Below are 20,698 nucleotides of genomic sequence, written 5' to 3'. Positions count from 1 at the left end.
TTTTTAAATATTTGACAATAGCTGCAAACAATATCATTTTAATTTGAATTTCCTTGCTTTCTAAAAAGGTTGACTGTTTAAAAATATATTTCATTGACTGTATACATTTCTTCATTTACAAACTGCCTATTTTTGTTCTTTATCCATTTGCACATTTTTAGATCTTATACCTTCAATAGAAAGTTGCAAAAAATGTTTTGCCACGTTTGTATATGTTAAAATTGTGGGTTTGGTGCCATTCAGTGGTTTTAAATATTCATAAAGTCATAAGTATCAATACATTCATGTTTTCCTACCCTCAATATCTTAGAGGAAAAATCTCCTTTTCTATGCAAACATTATAGAAAGACATGGGAGGAGGCCTATAATATAATAATCACAAAATACATCCAAGTAGCAGAAATCACATTTTGTATATAAAAGAAAGTGTTTTTGAATGCTGTAATCCTACTTTAATAAATAAAATATACATGCACATTTGTAAAAACGTGTTTTTACAAAGAACTGGGAATCTATTCACCAAGCTTTCTGCAGAGGATAAAGCAGCTTTTCCTGGGGAACGAGAACAGGAAAGGGATGAGGACGTGAAGGTTCCTCTTAGCTTCACAGGTTTCTAGATTAGCTAATGTTTTTATCAATGAAAAAGACTCCCAATCCAAAAATATACCCAGACAGATAAACATGCTATATAATTCATTACATTTTCCTGTAATATAGTCTGTTTCTCCATCTAAATCTTTTTAATTTGAAATTAATTTTTCATGTTACTCAGTTAGCCTAACAGGATTTATTAAATGATCCATTTCCCACTAACTTAAAATACCCCTTCTACCATATGTACAATTTTTATGCAGATGCCTGCATCCACTTCCCAACTACCAGACTGTCCCACCAATCTGTGTACTAGTTCGACATTTAACTAATATGGTTTCTTTTTAACATCTGTTACGGCAAGACTCCCTTCAGTACTCGACTCTTTCAAAATTTTTCTTGATTTGGCTCAAGTAATCATTCTTTCAGATTACTTTTTAGGTTCAAAATGAAATCAATTTGGGGCTTTTGCTATAATGATACCAAATGCATTGATTGATTTGAGGAGAGCTGGCATTTTTGCAATAGTGATTCTTCTAACTCAGGTACATAGCATATTCATTTTATATTCATAAAATATATGTTTGTCTGGCATATTGAAGTTTATTCTCAGACATTTTATATATATTTTTTGAAACTTTGATGAACGGAATGCTGTAGACATATTTTCCAAGTGGTCAATACTGATATATGAGATACGTGAGAATACTGATAGATGAGAATTCTATTTTGTAATTCATCAGCTTCCTTTATTAATTCTCAGAGTTTATCAGTTGATATTATTGGGCTTTCAAGATTAAAAAAGTATATATTCAAAATAATAATCTTTTCTCCTTCCTTTATAATGTCCCTGTCCTTAGAATCCACAGCCTGTTGAGAGGCCCAGATACTAACCACTGCAAAGAACTAACTACATACAAGTGAACCTATACTGAGCAACCACACCAAGCAACAGGCACCACTCCAGGTAGGTTCTGAAGGTGCCTGTCAAGAGGCCAACTGTGTGTCACCAAGGGCTTCAGTCCTGGCCAAAGCACAAGACAGTTAATGCTTCACGACTGGGGATGATTTGACTGTGACATTCAGGTAGACATTCTTTATCACATTAAATATAATATTGACTTGTCTTGTCAAGATGGTGGTGTAGGCGGACTCTGAATTTACCTCCTCCCATGAACACAAGGAGGTTACAACTATTCTTGGAAAAATTATCCATGAGAACGAAGCAAACAAGGGATAAAAAGAACCCCCACAACAAGGGACAGTCCTGACTGTGGTGGAAGAAGCAGAAATTCCTTTCTGGATAGAAAAAAGCCACCTTCACAAGCCATTAGCATCACAGCTGACCAAGCAGGAGCAATTCTAAGGTAGACAGCCTTCCCTGGAGGAGTGGGGACCTGAGGAGTGGCACGTTACTGCGATAAGCATACTTTGGACTCAGCACAGCTGAGACAAGTGTCATGATATCTGGCTTTGCTGTCTATTAACTACGATGAGGAATATCCGCAGAAAAGTTACTGGACATAAGTGGAAAAACCCCGCTCTTAAAGAGCCCACACAGATTCACCCATCTCAGAAAGCAAACAAAAATCACCAGAAAGAAAGGCGTACAGTCCTGTGGTGAAAAACACTTACTTGGTAGACTCTGGGTGCATCTCAGTGAGAGGTGAGACCTCTCCAGGAACTTAGACATTGGTGGCATCCATTATTGTGACCTAGTACAGGCATGCTGACACAGATGCTGGCAGATGTCACCGGAGTTCTTCCCCTGTGCTGATAGCCCAGGGTGTGCCCCACCCACTAGAGCACAGATTTAATCTAGCTCAGCCAGGGCAGGCAGCCTGCCCTAGGGACTGGCCCCACCCAACAGAAAGCACTCAGGCTACTTGTAGGCCTGCACAGACTAGGTGCCTTGATCCTCTGCAGGCAGGTGAGTGGGTCCACCACTGTGGGGCAGGGCCTGTGTAAGAAGCAGGTGGAGTAGGGGGAGCATTGGCAGAGAGTGTGGGGGCCACTGCATTGGGCCAACTAGGTATACTCCATGGAGTCAGGACGTGTGCATGGGCCAGGACTGCGTTGACTGTGCGTGTGGACCTGTGGGGCTTGGGGCTTATCAGCAGCAGAAGACCTCAGCCTCAGAGCTATGGGTCCCACCTTCCAAAGCCTGAAACAATTCGGTGATCCCATGTCTAAGGCCAGCCCCACTCAGCTGCAATCCTAAGAGAGCTGACAATAGCCTTGTAGGCCTGAGGCCTATAGCAATTGTAAGCCCCTGAGCCTAGCAACCGGCCACACGTGGGGCCCACTCACTTAACAGAAAAACTGCAACAGGAGTGTGCCATTAGACCTCGCAGCCAACTTGCTCAGGTTCCCCAAAGCCAATTTACAAACAGCTGGCCAGGTGGGAAAGCCTAGACTCCCTGGGTACCTGCAGTAAGAGCAATCCTGCCACAGCAGAAGGACACATGTACCCTACACAAGGGTCACTCCTGGAACATCTGGACTGGTGACAAGGGAAGCACAAGTGCTGGGCCTCAAAAAGGTGTCTCTTACATAAGGCCGCTTCTCCAAGATCACAAGACATAGCTGATTCACCTAATACATGGATATAAGAACAGAGAAAGAGGAAAAAGGAGGAGGCAAATGAAAACATCCCAAGCAAGGGAACAGGACAAAACCCCAGAAGAACTAAATGAAACAGAAATAAACAATCTACCTGACAAAGAGTTTAAACATACAGTCATAAAGATGCTCACTGATCTTGGGAGAAGAATAGATGAACTCAGTGAGAACGTCAACAAAGAACTGGAAAATATAAGAAACAAACAATCAGAAATGAAGAATATAATACTGGAAATAAAAACTCTCTAGAGGGACCCAATAGCAGAGTAGATGATATAGAAGAATGCATCACTGAGCTAGATGAAAGACTAGAGGAAATCACCCAAGTTGAACAGATGAAAAAAAAAAAAGGATTAAAAAGAACAAGAACAGTCTAAGGGAACTCTGGGACAACAGCAAGTGCACTAACATTCATATTATAGGTGTCCCAGAAGAAGAAGAGAGTACAAAGGAGCAGAGACTCTAACTGAAGAAATAAAAGCTCAAAACTTTCCTAACCTAAGGAAGGAAACAGACATCCAAATACAGGAAGCACAGAGAGGACCAAACAAGATAAACCCAAAGGGGCCCACACAAAGAAACATTATAATTAAAATGTCAAGAATTAAAGATAAAGAGACAATCCTAACAGCTGCAAGAGAAAGGCAACAAGTGACATACAAAGGAAATCCCATAAGGCTATCAGGTGACTTCTCAGCCAAAACCCTACAGCCTACAAGAGAGTGGCACGATATATTTGAAGTGCTGTAAACAAAAAACCTACAGTCATGAATACTCTACACAGCAAGATTATCATTCAGAATGGAGTGAGAGATAAAGAGTTTCCCAGATAAGCAAAGACTAAAGGAGTTTATCACCAAAAGTACAGTTCTACAAGAAATGCTAAAGGGACTTATTTAAGTGGGAAACAGAAGACCACAAATAGGATTAAGGAAATTATTTAAAAAAAAAAAAAGGAAAAAGGGCAATAAATCACTAGCAAAGGCAAAAATACAGTAAAGGTAGCAGATCAACTACCTATAAAGATAATCTGAAGGTTAAAAGACAAAAGTAGTAAAATTACCTATTTCAGTCATAAGAGGGTAATGGATACAAACACACAAGATAAGAGGTTAGATATGATACCAAAAAGATAAATGTTGGAGGAGGGGAGTAAAAGAGTAAAGCTTTTAGAAAGAGGTCAAACTAAAGTGATGATCAACTCAAGAGAGATAAATGAATACATAGATTACTATATATGAACCTCATGGTAATGACAAACCAGAAACCTATAATAAATACAAAACTAAGAGAAAGGAAGTCAAACATATTACTAAAGAAAGCCATCAAACCACAAGGGAAGAAAGGAAGAGAAGAAGAAAGGAACACAGAAGAACTACTAAAACACCCAGAAAAAAAAGTAACAAAATGGCAATAAATACATATTTGTCAACATCTACTGTAAATGTCAATCGACTAAATGCTCCAATCAAAAGGCGCAGGGTGGCCAACTGGACAAAAAAACAAGACCCATATACATGCTGCATATGAGAGACACACTTCATACCTAAAGACACTTGCAAACTGAAAGTGAAGGGATGGAAAAAGATACTCCATGAAAATGGCAAAGAAACGAAAGCTGGAGTAGCAATGCTTATATCAGACAAAATAGACTTTAAAACAAAAAATGTAACAAGAGACAAAGATGGGCACTACATGATAAAGAGAACAATCCAACAATACGATATGATACTTGTAAATATCTATGCACCCAACATAGGCGCACCTAAATATATAAAGCAATTATTAACAGACATAAAAGGAGAAATAGAAAGTAACACAAGAACAGTAGGGGACTTGAACACTCTACTTACACCAATGGATAGATCATCCATTCAGAAGATCAATAAGGAAACATTGCCCTTAAACAAAACATTTGACCAGACTGATTTAATAGACATATATAGAACATTTCATCCAAAAACGACGAATACACATTCTTTTCAGATGCTCACGGAACATTCTCCAGGATTGATCACATATCAGGCCACAAAACAAGCCTCAATAAGTATAAGAAAATCAAACTAATACCAAGCAGTTTTTCTGACCACAAACATATGAAACTAGAGATCAATATCAGGAAGAAAACCAGAAAAGCCACAAATATGTGGAGATTAAACAAAATGCTACTGAATAAAGACTGGGTCAATGAAGAAATCAAAAGAGAAATTAAAAAATACTTGGAGACAAATGGAAATGAAAATACATTATGCCAACATCTATGGGATACAGCAAAAAGAGTTCTAAGAGGGAAGTTTATAGCAATTCAGGCCTACCTCAACAAAGAAGAAAGATCGCAAACAAACAATCTAACAGTACACCTAAAGGAACTGGAAAATGAAGAACAAACAAAGCACCAAATCAGGAGAAGGAAGGAAATAATAAAAATCAGAGCAGAAACCCACAACTAGAAGGACCTGCAACTAAGATATACAACTATGTAAGGGGGCTTTGGGAAGATAAAGCAGAAAACAAAAAACCAAAATCAGAGCAGAAATAAATGAAATGGAGACTAAAAAATAGAAAAAAAATCAATGAACCCAAGAGGTGGAACTTTGAAAAGAAAAACAAAATTGACACATCTTTAGCTAGAGTCACCAAGAAAAAAAGAGAGAAGCCTCAAGTGAATAAAATCAGAAACAAAAGAGGAGAAATTACAACAGACACCTCAGAAATACAAAAGATTATAGGGAAATACTATGAAAAGCTATATGTCAACAAACTGGATATCTACAAGAAATGGATAAGTTTTCGGAATCCTACAACCTTCCAAAGCTTGATCAAGAAGAAAGAGAATCTGAATACACTAATCACCAGTAAGGAGATCAAAACTAATCAAAAGCCTCCCAATAAATAAAAGTCCAGGACCAGATGGCTTCCCTGGTAAATTCTACCAAACATTCAAAGAAGACTTAATAGCTATTCTTCTCAAACTCTTCCAAAAAATGGAAGAGGTGGGGAAGCTTCCTAACTCATTCTACAGAGCCAACATTACCCTGACACCAAACCCAGACAAGGACAACACAAAAAAAGAAAATTACAGGCCAATATCAGTGATGAACATCAATGCAAATATCCTCAACAAAATACTAGTAAATTGAATAGAACAATACATTAAAAAAATCATACACTATGATCAAGTGCGATTCACTCCAGGCATTCAGGGATGATTCAACATCTGCAAATAAATCAATGTAATAAACCACATTAACAAAATGAAGAATGAAAATCACATGAGCATCTTAATAGGTGCAGAGAAAGCATTTTACAATATATAGCATCCATTTATGATAAAAACTCTAAATAAAATGGGCTTATAGAAGGAAAATACCTCAACATAATAAAGGCCATACATGACAAACCCATAGCTAATATCATTCTCAATGGAGAAAAACTGAAAGCTATCCCTCTAAGAACAGGAATCAGACAAGGATGCCCACTTCCAGCACTCTTATTTAACGTAGTATTGGAGTCTTAGCCAGAGCAATCAGGCAAGAAAAAGACATAAAAGGGATCCGAATTAGAAAAGAAGAAGTGAAACTGTCACTGTGTGCAGATAACATGATTTTATATGTAGAAAACCCCAAAGAATCCACTAAAAATTTTTAGAAATAATCAATCCTGCTACAATAAAGTTGCAGGATACCAAATCAACATACAAAAATCAGTTACATTTCCATACACTAAAAATTAAGTGGCAGAAAGAGAAATTAAGAATAGCGACATTTAAAGGCGGAGCAAAATGGTGGGGTGAGCTGACCTGGGACTATCTCCCCTCCCAAATACAACAAAGGACGGGGAGAAAAAAAAAAAAAAAAAAAAAAAAACCCTGAATTTCAGCTAATGAACCTAATGCCAGGACTCAGAGACCTGGAGTATCAAAAGACAGAAGACGGAGACCCTACTGCCCACCTCAGAGGAGCTGGAATGGGGTAAGAGAGAACATCGCTCCATCCCCTAGAAACTGGGATCGCCGCGCAGGTCCAGGAAGGAGCGGGGGAGGGGCCACGCAACCAGGGGATTGTCTAGGACTCCCGCTGCCAATACAGTGGAAACCCGCTGACTGCAGAAAGCTTCCCTGCGCGGCGACCCCATAAACGCAGGGCCCCAGGAGACCAGAGAACAGAAGTGATCGAATCCAGATCGGTGCGCGAGACAAACCGCCCACGCCCCTGCCCCGGCAAGGCGCACTGGGCACCGACATCTTGCCCGAAGGCGGAGAGCTCAGAACATGCGGCTCTCGACCCCATCTAGTGGCGACAGGCGGTAACTGCAACCAAATTCTACCACCACATGAGAAGACCGCTCCTCTACCATCCCGCAATTTATAAAAGCCCCAGACCAGAAGGAAAACAATAAAAACATAGAATTAAGTCCTGAGGACTTGGAACTAGGTAAACTAAATGAAAATGAGTTCAGAGCAGCTATAATCAAAACACTTAAGGAGGTAGAGAGAAAGAGAAACAAGCTGAGTTCTAGAGTTACTTCACAAAAGAGATTGAAATTATAAAGAAGAATCAAACAGAATTACTAGAGATGAAAAACACAATGGACCAGATAAAACAGAATACGGATTCCCTGAATGCCCGGGTAGACTCCATAGAAGAGCAAATTAGCATAATCGAAGATAGACAGGCTGAATGGCTCTAGACAGAGGAAGAAAGAGAACTACGGATTAAAAAGAATGAGGAAAGTATTAGAGAGACAGCAGATTCAATGAGGAGAAAGAATTTAAGGATCATAGGAATTCCTGAGAACGTAGAAAAGGAAAATGGAGCAGAAAGTGTGCTTAATGAAATTATAGAAGAGAACTTCCCAAATCTAGGGATTGAGGGAGAAATGTGTATAGAGGAAGCTTTCAGATCTCCTAGATTTGTCAATGTAAAAAGGCCTACTGCAAAGCATATAGTAGTACAAATGGCAAAAAGGAATGACAAAGAAAGAATACTCAGGGCTGCATAACAAAAGAGAATTACCTACAAAGGAGCCCCTATCAGACTTTCAGCAGATTTCTCTGCAGAAACCTTACAAGCTAGGAGAGAATGGACTGACATATTCAAAGCTTTAAAAGAGAAAAATCTTCAGCCAAGAATACTCCATCCAGCAAGAATATCCTTCAGATATGAGGGAGAAATTAAATCTTTTCCAGACAAACAAAAGTTAAGGGAATTTGTAACCAAAAGTCCTCCACTACAAGAAATCCTCAAGAAGGCTCTCATACCTGAGAAAAGAAAAAAGGGAGACAGGGATCACAAACCACAGAGTAGGGAGACAGATAAATAGAACCAGAACAGGATAGCAAATATTCAACTATAGCATTAGGATAAAGGTAAGGAAACTACCAAAGCAAAGACGATCTTATCACTCTAACTACAAACTCATAACACAAGTTGGAACAAGAAGTGAAAATAATAATTTAGGAGGAGAAGAGCAAAGGGACTAAATTAGTCTAGGCCAAGTAAGTAAGAGACCAGCAGAGAAAAGACTATATTATACACGAGATTCTAAATACAAACTTCAGGGTAGACACTAAACTAAAGAACAGAACACAGACACAAAACATAAATAAGCAAAAATCTAAGAAACCCAGCATAAAAATTGCAGTATCAAATAGGTAGGATAAAGCACACAGGAAGAGAAAAGCAGGAAAGCCAGATAATGAGCAACAGATTGACAGTTTTAAGTCCACATGCATCAATAATCACTCTCAATGTAAACAGATTGAACGCTCCAATAAAAAGACACAGAGTGGCAAAATGGATTAAATAACAAGATCCAACAACTTGTTGCCTCCAGGAAACACACCTCAGCCCCAAGGACAAACACAGGCTCAGAGTGAAGGGGTGGAGGACAGTACTTCAAGCTAATAGCACGGAAAAAAAAGCAGGTGTTGCAATTCTTATATCAGACAATGTGGATTTCAAAATAAGACAGGTAAAGAGAGACACAGAAGGACAATATATAACGATCAAAGGGACACTTCATCAAGAAGAAATAACGCTTATAAATATCTATGCACCCAACATAGGAGCACCAAGGTTCATAAAGCAACTATTAACAGACCTAAAGGAAGATGTTAAAAACAATACTATAATAGTAGGGGACCTCAACACCCCACTCACATCAATGGACAGATCATCCAGACACAAAATCAACAAAGAAACAGTGGAGCTAAACAAAAAACTAAAACAATTGGACTTAATAGACGTATATAGATCACTTCATCCTGAAAAAGCAGAATACACATTCTTCTCAAGTGAACATGGAACATTCTCAAGGATAGACCATATGTTGGGAAACAAGGCAAGCCTCTACAAATTTAAAAAAATTGAAATAATAACAAGCATCTTCTCTGATCAAAATGCTATAAGGCTAGAAATTAATTACAAGAAAAAAGCTGAGAAAGGCAGAAAGATGTGGAGACTAAACAACACACTACTGAACAAGCAATGGATCATTGAAGAAATTAAAGTAGAAATCAAAAAATACCTAGAAACTAACGAAAATGGTAACATGCCATACCAACTCATATGGGATACAGCAAAAGCTGTACTAAGAGGAAAAGTCATCGCAATACAGGTACATCTTAACAAACAAGAAAAATCCCAAATAAGCAATCTTAAACTATACCTAACTGAACTAGAGAAAGAAGAACAAATAAAGCCCAAAGTCAGCAGAAGGAGAGAGAAATAAAAATCACAGCAGAAATAAATACTATTGAAACGAAAAAGGCGGTAGAAAGGATCAATGAAACAAAGAGCTGGTTCTTTGAGAAGATAGATAAAATTGACAAACCCCTAGCCAGACTTACAAAGAAAAAAAGGGAGAAAGCTCAAATAAACAAAATCAGAAATGAAAGAGAAGAAATAACAGACTCTGCAGAAATACAATGGATTATATGAGAATACTACGAAAAACTCTATGCTAACAGAATGGATAACCTAGAGGAAATGGAGAAATTCTTGGACTCCTACAATCTCCGAAAGCTCACTCAAGAAGAAGCAGACAATTTGAACAGACCAATCAGAAGGAAAGAGATTGAAACAGCAATCAAAAGCATCCCAAAGAATAAAACCCCAGGACCAAATGGCTTTCCTGGGGAATTCTACCAAACTTTCAGAGAGGATTTAATACCTATCCTTTTCAAGCTATTCCAAAAAATTAGGGAGGATGGAACACTTCCTAACATATTCTGTGAGGCCAACATCAGGCTGATACCAAAGCCAGACAAGGACACCACGAAAAAAGAGAACTACAGGCCAATATCACTGATGAACACAGATGTAAAAATTCTAAACAAAATTTGGGCCACCAGAATTCAGCAATTCATCCAAAGGATCATTCATCATGATCAAGTGGGATTCATACCAGGGACACAGGGATGGTTCAACATCCGCAAATCAATCAACGTGATACACCACATCAACAAACTGAGGAATAAAAACCACGTGATCATCTCAATAGATGCAGAGAAAGCATTTGACAAGATCCAACAGCCATTTATGATAAAAAACTCTGAACAAAATGGTCATAGAAGGGAACTACCTCAACATAATAAAGGCCATATATGACAAGCCCACAGCCAGCATCATACTCAATGGGCAACAACTGAGTGCCATCCCCTTGAAAACAGGAACCAGACAAGGATGCCCTCTATCACCACTCTTATTTAACATGGTACTGGAGGTCCTGGCCAGAGCAATCAAGCAAGAGAAAGGAATAAAAGGAATCCAAATAGGGAGGGAAGAAGTGAAACTCTCGCTGTTTGCAGACGACATGATCTTATATATAGAAAACCCCAAAGAATCCATTGGAAAACTCTTAGAAGTAATCAACAACTACAGCAAAGTTGCAGGGTATAAAATCAATTTGCATAAATCAGTAGCATTTCTATATTCTAACAATGAACTAACAGAAAAAGAAATCAAGAACACAATACCATTCACAATCGCAACAAAAGGAATAAAATACCTTGGGGTAAATTTAACTAAGGAAGTGAAAGACATATATAATGAAAATTACAAGGCCTTTCTGAAAGAATTGGATGACGGCATAAGGAGATGGAAAGACATTCCATGTACATGGATTGGAAGAATAAACATAGTTAAAATGTCCGTTCTACCTAAAGCAATCTACAGATTCAACGCTATCCCAATCAGAATCCCAGTGACATTCTTTACAGAATTAGAACAACGAATCCTAAAATTTATATGGGGCAACAAAAGACCCCGAACTGCTAAAGCAATCCTGAGAAAAAAGAACAAAACGGGAGGCATCACAATCCCTGACTTCAAAACTTACTACAAAACTACAGTAATCAAAACAGCATGCTACTGGTACAAAAACAGGTGCACAGATCAATGGAACAGAATTGAAAGCCCAGAAACAACACCACACATCTATGGACAGCTTATCTTTGACAAAGGAGCTGAGGGCATACAATGGAGAAAAGAAAGTCTTTTCAACAAATGGTGCTGGGAAAACTGGAAAGCCATATGTAAAAGAATGAAAAGTGACTATTCTTTTTCACCATTAACAAAAATAAACTCAAAATGGATTAAAGACCTAAAGGTGAGACCTGAAACCATAAGGCTTCTAGAAGAAAACATAGGCAGTACACTCTTTGACATCAGTATTAAAAGGACCTTTTCGGACACCATGTCTTCTCAGAGAAGGGAAACAATAGAAAGAATAAACAAATGGGACTTCATCAGACTAAAAAGTTTCTTCAAGGCAAATGAAAACAGGATTGAAACAAAAAAACAACCCATTAACTGGGAAAAAATATTTGCAAGTCATATATCTGACAAAGGCTTAATATCCATAATATATAAAGAACTCTCACAACTCAACAACAAAAAAATCAAACAACCCGATCAAAAAATGGGCTGGAGACATGAACAGACATTTCTTCAAAGAAGATATATGGATGGCCAATAGGCACATGAAAAGATGCTCATCATCCATGATCATCAGGGAAATGCAAATCAAAACTACACTAAGATATCACCTTGCACCCATTAGAATGACAAAAATATCTAAATCTAATAGTAACAAATGTTGGAGAGGTTGTGGAGAGAATGGAACCCTCATACACTGCTGGTGGGAATGCAAACTAGTGCAGTCACTATGGAAAACAGTATGGAGATTCCTCAAAAAATTAAAAATAGAACTACCATACGATCCAGCCATTCCACTACTGGGTATCTATCCAAAGAGCTTGAAGTCAGCAATTCCACAAGTCCTATACACCCCAATGTTCATTGCAGCATTATTTACAATAGCCAAGACATGGAAGCAACCTAAGTGCCCATCAACAGATAAATGGATAAAGAAGTTGTGGTACATATATACAATGGAATACTACTCAGCTGCAAAACAGAACAAAATGATCCCATTTGCAAAAACATGGATGGACCTTGAGGGAATTACGTTAAGTGAAATAAGCCAGTTAGAGAAAGATAATCTCTGTATGACTCCACTCATATGAGGAATTTAAAAATATGGACAAAAAGAACATATTAGTGGCTACCAGGGGAAAGGTGGGGTGGGGGTGGGCACAAAGGGTGAAATGGTGCACCTACAACACAAATGACAAACAATAATGTACAACTGAAATCACACAAGATTGTAACCTATCATTAACTCAATAAAATAAAAAACTACGCAAATTTGAAAGAAAAAAAAAGAATAGTGACATTTAGCATTGCAACAAAAAAATAAAATACCTAGGAATAAACTTAAGCAAAGAGCTGAAAGATCTCTACGCTGAAAACTATAAAACACTGTTGAAAGAAACTGAAGAAAACAAAGAAATGGAAAGATATTCCATGCTCTTGGATTGGAAGAATTAACATAGTTAAAATATGCATACTTGCGAAAGCAATCTACAGATTCAATGCAATCCCTATCAATGTTGCAACAACATTTTTCACAGAAATAGAACAAAGAATCCTAAAATTTATACAGAACAACAAAAGACCCTGAATAGCCAAAGGAATACTGAGAAAAAAGAACACAGCTGGAGGTATCACACTCCCTGATTTCAAAATATGCTACAAAGATACAGTAATCAAAACAGCACGGTACTGGCACAAAAACAGACACACAGATCAATGGAACAGAATTGAGAGCCCAGAAATAAACCGACACATATATGGACAAAAGACACATATATGGACAACCAATTTTTGACAAGGGAGCCAAGAACACACAATAGAGAAAGGAAAGTCTCTTTAATAAATGGTGTTGGGAAAACTGGACAGCCACATGCAAAAGAATGACAGTAGACCATTATCTTACACCATGCACAAAAATCAACTCAAAATGGATTAAAGACTTGAATGTAAGATCTGAAACCACTAAACTTCTAGAAGAAAACATAGGCAGTACGCTCTGTGACATCGGTCTTAGCAGGATTTTTTCAAATACCATGTCTCATCGGGGAGGGAAACAAAAGAAAAAATAAACAAATGGGACTACAGGAAACTAAAAAGCTTCTGCACAGCAAAGGAAACCATCAACAAAACAAAAAGATAACCTAACAATTGGGAGAAGATATTTGCAAACCATAGTTCAGATAAGAGATTAATATTCAAAATATACAAAGAGCTCATACATCTCAACAACAAAACAACTAACAACCCAATTAAAACATGGGCAAAAGATCTGAACAGACATTTCTCTAATGAAGATATAAAGATGGAAAACAGGCACATAAAAAGATGTTCAACCTCATTAACTATCAAGGAAACGTAAATCAAAACTACAATGAGATATCATCTCGCTCCCGTCAAAATGGCTATAATTAACAAGACAGGAAACAATGAGTGTTGGAGAGGACATGGAGAGAAAGGGACCCTCGTACACTGCTGGTGGGAGTACAAACTGGTGCAGCCACTATGGGAAACAGTATGGAGATTCATCAGAAAATTAAGAATAGATCCAGCATATAATCCAGCTATTCCACTGCCAGCTATTTGTCCAAAGAAATTGAAAACACAAATGCACAAAGATACAGTCACCCCTATGTTCAGTGCAGCCTTATTCACAATAGCCAAGACTTGGAAGCAACCTAGGTGCCCATCAAGGCACAAATGAATAAAGAAATGTGGTATATATACATAATGGAATACCACTCAGCCATAAGAAATGATGAAATCCATCCATTTGTGACAACATGGATGGACCTTGAGGGTATTATGCTAAGTGAAATAATTCAGAGAGAGAAAGTCAAATACCTTATGATCTCACTCATAAGTAGAAGATAAAAATGACAAACAAACACATAGCAACAGAGATTGGATTGCTGGTTACCAGAGGGGAACTGGGGCCAGAGAGGGGCGAAAGGGGTGTTTGGCACATGTGTGTGGTGATGGATTGTAATTAGTCTTTGGATGGTGAACATGATGTAATCTACACAGTATTCAAAATATATTACAATGTACACCTCAAATTTATATAACATTATAAACCAATGTTATTGCAATAGAAAATTTTTTTAAATACAAATAAAATAAATAAATAAATAAATAAAGATAATATTGAACTACTCCTAGTTTACCAGGACAAATGCCTTTTAGGCTTCTACAGAAAGAATCACTGAGTCTGAAATCTATTTCTAAGGAAAATTTCCAGTTTTAACCAAAAATCCTATTTAATCGTGGTGCGTCTTAATACATTGCTGGATTGTTTTCATTCAGATATACTGAAGAATTTTCCATCTATATTTATAAATGAGTTTTTCACTTAGTATTCTTTTGTAATGTGCGCACTCTGGTATCAGAGTTGTGTTAGCTTTATAAAATGAATTGAGACTCTCTTTTTTTCTGCTTCATGGCAGCAATGGAAAACTTGCCCATAAAGTCGCCAGTAATAGGCCATTTGCCAAGATTTACAATCTCTCCCACGAATACTGGCCATAGTTACTTATCTCTTCTTCACTCTTTCAAAGAGTGTAAGTCCCTACATGAAAGGGGCGACAGCTAATTCAGCTTTAGCTGCCTAGACTCTCAGTAACCATTTACTAGAATAGTGATTCTCAAACACTGTCCACATTAAAAATCACCAGGAGAGCTTTTGAAAGTCCCAATGCCCAGGTCACATCCCTGAGGAATTAAATCAGAGTCTGAGGGTAACAGCCAGGTAGCAGTATTTTTTTTAAAGATCCCCAGGTGATTCCACTGCGAAGCAAGCTTTGATGACCACTGAAGTAGAACATTTCTTTTAATTTTGCAGAACTGTTTTTTAAATTTTAAATTTGAAACTTTGTTTCAGATTCAAAATCATTCATTTACCTGATCTACATCACATGCAAGTCGAAGTAAAACAGGAAAAGTTCGCTTATAGAGCTGGTACATGGGTGGGGAACCCTGACCATCTTCAGGCATCTGAGTGGCTTTTCCCAACATAAACATAACCATGCTATGTAAAAATTCACAAGCTGCAACCTAAAACAGGCAAGGAGTTCAGCAAAGTTTAAGTTTTCATATTTACAAGAAATGTTAACTCAACTTAGCCCTTTAAAAAGAAAAACTTCGTAGCAGATAGCTATCATACCCAAATATAAAATAACTGGCAGTAGCACTTCTTGTCGTATAACATTAATGCATCTGTTCACTTTCATCTTTATGCAAGAGTTAAGAATTGAAATTTAAAGGTTTTAAATATTGGGTCTAATACATTCATAAGAAATATATTTCAACGCTGCCATATTACAGAACTGTGCTTCATTTGTTGGCACTATTTTCAACCTATCACTACTTTTAATAAAAATATTTTTGAAGCACTTTGGATATTTATGAATTAACATAAAAACTTGAGATTGTTTCTAATCTCCTAGGTTGAAGAGATAATCAAGCATAGACTGAAAATCACTTTGAAATGTCCTCTGTACTGCATTTTCTATTATGAAGAGTTTCTGATATATTAATGTTTTGCCAGGTTATTATCTATTAAGATGACTTATGATTAACTTTCATTTATCAATGACATGTGTTTCTGATAAATGAGTAGCTTTCTAATTACCATATTACAGAAAATACAAAATTAGTGATATTGGAATGGCTGAAGTATATTATCTATTTCCTAACAAATATGTCTAAAAACAATAGACTCTAAATAATGAGGAATGAAAAATAAAAGTACTTTAGTCTGCCTGTCACTAGCTGAAAGAGCTAACTCGGTGACCCGAGGCAGGAATAGATCCAGATAAATGACAGGCTTCATCTCCATAAATGGTACTGCAAAACGGAGTCTTTTTTCTCTGTCCCATGCCACACACTTCTTCATCATTTCATCTGATGATGCAGCTGTTAAAGAAGATTAAGAGTGTTTTTTCATTCAAAATCTTAGCTTAAATACCAATGGCTCTACAATTCATTAGTGAACGCAGAATGCAGTTATACTTTTCAGTTAAGCACTTCACTAACCTTTCCCTTTTTGTTTTGTTTTACTTCAGACATGTAATTACAACACTGGAAATCACTGATATACTATTTCTAAATTTGATTTAAAGTAAAAGTATTTTTAAACAAGTCTAACAGTCTGGAATGTTTAATTTTTAATTTCACTAAGAGTTACTGAATGTATTCTGTGGAAAAGTGAAAAATGAACATTTTTATTAAAAAATTCCTCTTTTACAGGGCCAGCCCTGTGGCCAAGTGGTTAAGTTCACTCAATCCACCTTGGCAGCCCAGGGTTTTGCTGGTTCGGATCCTAGGCACAGACATGGCACTGCTTGTCAAGCCATGCTGAGGCGGCATCCCACATGCCACAACCAGAAGGACTCACAACTAAAAATACGCAACTATGTACCGGGGGCTTTGGGGAGAAAACGGAAAATTAAAATCTTTTAAAAAAAATTTCTTTTAACACTTTTTTCCCAATTATAGGCTCTAATTTCCTAAATAACCAAAAGTCACCAGTATATTTAATATAAAACTCCACAAGTAAAAATACAGATGGAATTTTTACTAATCAAAAACATTAATTCTTATCAAAAACAACCTAAAAATATCCAAATATAAAGAATATCAGGTTTAAAAAAGATTAACTTTGAATACCTGACACAATGTTTAATATAGAAAAGAATGTCAACTTAAATTCTATTTCAAAGTGGAAAACATTCTTCACCAATCAAACTAGAATATTTTCCCTGTAGTGTATTGAATTATTCAGATTGCATGAGGACAAGAAAAGTATTTCATTAAGCAAACATTATTCTTTGTAATCTTACTTGAAAATATATACATCATATATAGGAGCAAATGTATGTGATTATCATGATATCAGAATATACCATGATCTATATACAGCCAAATTAAAGTTCAAACATACATACCAAGGTTCATTTATGTTAAGGAAAGTTTACCTGTTACGAGATTCTTGTTTATTTGTCCTCCTAGAGAGCCAAGTATCCGTACTACTCTAATCCTCACTTCTTCTAAGGACAGTGCTTCATTCTGCAAATGTGAACAACTGTATTACATGTGATGATAACTGAGTTAAAAATTAAAGAGAATTATCACAGGAAAGAAAAACTATTTTAAACCCTCTCCATTGTGTTAATGTCGCCCAATGTTCATCATATCCTACATAGTACTGCTGTAATTTTATTGCAAATTTGTGAAGAGAAGTCAGATCTCTTCCAATTTTGCAGTTAGATTCCATTTCCTAGGCCAGCAGTTCCAAAGTTTTGGCAGGGCTTTTTGGACCCATAAAAATACTGAGGATCCCCAAAGAGCTTTTGCTTATTTGGGTCATATTTATCAATATTTATTATATTAGAAGTTAAAGCTTAGAAATTATTTAAATATTTATTATTTTACTTAAAAATACTAACCCATTACAAATTAACAAGTAAGATATTTTAGGAACAGTGACTGCATTTTCCAAATAAACAAACAGAAAACTTCACGTAAGTGGCACTGTTTTACATATATAAAAATCTCTCTATTTTTTAGTTTACTATAAGACAGCTCCAGTAATACGTTGTTAGGACTGTAGTTGGAAAAGGGAGGAGCATTTTAATAGTCTTTTTAGATAATCATGCTTATTCTTTGATACACTCCAAAAGTGAACATGTAGTAGTTTCTTAAAGGTTAGTTACAATGTGGTATCAGAAACCTTATCAATGAATTTTATGTAGTCTATTAGATTATAAAATACCATGGTTTATCATTAACTTTGAGTGGATTTTTAATCCATCCATGATTTGGTAACATAATATATTGCTCATCTGAAAATATTGTTTTCCTGGGTTATGCAGATATTCCAAATGTTGCCACATTTCATTATATATGCAAAAATCACATTTATTAATATCACCACCAATCTCATCAGAAAAATCTTTAAGTACTGAGAAGTCATCAAGCTCATGGTGATGGTTACAAGTTTTCCAAAATTTTAATTTTCACTTAACTGCTTGAATTTTACCACTGACAACAAATACTCTCACACATTTTCTTTGAAATGACAGGCTCACTCTCTTTATTTTAGAGAAAACGTCTGCCAAATACTGAATAGCTAGTTTGTCTGTCACTTGTTCTTTCAAGTAAATATGGTATTCATGAAAAAAGTGGCTATGTTAACTCACAGCTCAAAGCATGATACAAGTGCTTTTCCTGAAGACAACTGTCATATTTCACTATGCAGCAGACTGCTTTATGTCTACCTCCTGTTTCATCACACAGAATACCAAAAAACGTGTGCTCAAAGGTCAAGGTTTAATAAAGTGCTAAGGAACCAAGAGTGTTACCCATTACTACACCATACTACAAATGTCAATGAGTAAAAATAGTTTTGCCTTGCACCAGGAGCCCCCAGGGGTCCGCACTTCGAACTGCTCTCCTAGGGAATAGGGGTCATGTATCTGTAGAGAAATTTTATTCGAAAACTAGAGAAATGCTCAAGTAATTTCACCTTGCTTTACTTATATGTCATAATACAATAAAAAAATTTTAGACAACCATTTCTATTTCATTCAAGTCTCTCAATCGAAAACTGTCAAAAAAATGACACAGGAAAAAGTTACCCTGGTTTGCTTTATCAGTTCTAGACATTAAAAGTGTTTCAAATTTTAGTTTTCACTTCATATATAAAATAGATATTTTCCTTACACTAATTCAGTTTTCTCTATTTACATTATTTTTTCCTATTACATTTTATGTCACATCTAAAAACACTGGTCTGAAGAAATTATCACTGAAAAAAACACAAAAACTGGCATGAATCGAACTTGACAAAATGATATGCTTAAGATCTAATCATTAAATGAGTCAATCTTACATATCCAAAATATCAGTATTCCAGCTGCCTATTGAATACAAACTGTATTACTTATTATCCACTAAATACATTTGAAGGTTGAGATGAACAGAAAAACAAGATCAAGACAATAGTTAATATAGTTTACATTTTTACTGCTAAAAATATATTGAAATTATTTCTATATTGTACTCGAATTTATATGTAAGAATAACTAACATTTTAAATGAAGATTTTTACTTTGCACAAGCATTAGAATCTGATCTCTGCATTATTTAAGGTAAAGAAAATACAAGGAATTTCTTACTGATGAAATGCTCTTTGTCTTTGTCAGATGTTTTAGCACAACTTTATTAAATCCTTTCTGGGCAGCCCGAGAAAGTGCTGACACTTGCCAGCTATTCTTGGTCTCATCTGCCAAAAGGAAACAAAAATCACTTTTAAACAGTATTCATGGGGCCAGCTCTGTGACCAAGTGGTTGGGTTCACGTGCTCCGCTTCAGCAGCCCAGGGTTTCGCCAGTTCAGATCCTTGGCACAGACATGGCAACACTCATCACCCTTGTTGAGGTGGTGCCCCATCTAGCACATCCAGAAGGACCTACAGCTATGTACTGGGGAGCTTTGGGGAGAAGAAGAAGAAAAGGAAAAAAGGTTAAAAAAAACCTATCAAAAAAATTTTAAAAATAAATAGCATCCATTCATTTATTTGATGAATACTAGGGAGAATACACTACATTGCCAAATAGAGACATTAAAATCTTAATTTTAATTACAATTAAAAAATCAAGTTTCTAGGGGCCGGCCCCATGGCCAGGTGGTTAAGTTTGTGTGCTCTACTTCAGCAGCCCAGGGTTTCGCCAGTTCAGATCCTGGGCGCAGACCTAGCATGGCTCATCAAGCCCTGCTAAGTGGCATCCCACATAGCACAACCATAAGGACCTACAACTAGGATATACAACTATGTACTGGGGGACTTTGGGGAGAAGTAAAAAAAGGACTGGAAACAGACTTTAGCTCAGGGCCAATCTTTAAAAAAAAACCAAATTATGTTTCTAGAACAAAAAATATTAACAGTGGTTTTCTTGCTTTTAAATACCCTAGTCTACTAAAAGAAGCGTGGTTCCTTGGAGAACTGGCTAATTCGAGATTGGGCAGACTTGTACTTATAAGAAGAGCCT

General features: G+C 36.6%; 1 protein-coding gene across 4 annotated transcripts in view; it reads right to left on the bottom strand.

The window, feature by feature from the left end:
* The window catches only part of PRKDC (protein kinase, DNA-activated, catalytic subunit), a 202,058-nt gene that overhangs the window by 136,419 nt on the left and 44,941 nt on the right, over positions 1–20,698 (bottom strand). For all 4 annotated transcript variants that reach the window (XR_011421174.1, XM_070221373.1, XM_070221374.1 and 1 more), the window contains 4 exon segments: positions 19,826–19,932; positions 17,624–17,714; positions 16,399–16,562; positions 15,549–15,701 (listed from right to left, as the gene is read on the bottom strand). Coding sequence is in view for 3 of the 4 variants with exons in the window: in XM_070221373.1 (XP_070077474.1) it covers positions 15,549–15,701; positions 16,399–16,562; positions 17,624–17,714; positions 19,826–19,932 (515 nt within the window). In the remaining variant the exon portion in view is untranslated.

The sequence above is a fragment of the Equus caballus genome, chromosome 9 (assembly GCF_041296265.1).
Source record: "Equus caballus isolate H_3958 breed thoroughbred chromosome 9, TB-T2T, whole genome shotgun sequence".
Lineage (NCBI taxonomy): Eukaryota > Metazoa > Chordata > Mammalia > Perissodactyla > Equidae > Equus > Equus caballus.
The sequence above is the reverse complement of the archived record's forward strand: the minus strand, read 5'-3'. Positions and strand labels throughout refer to the sequence as shown.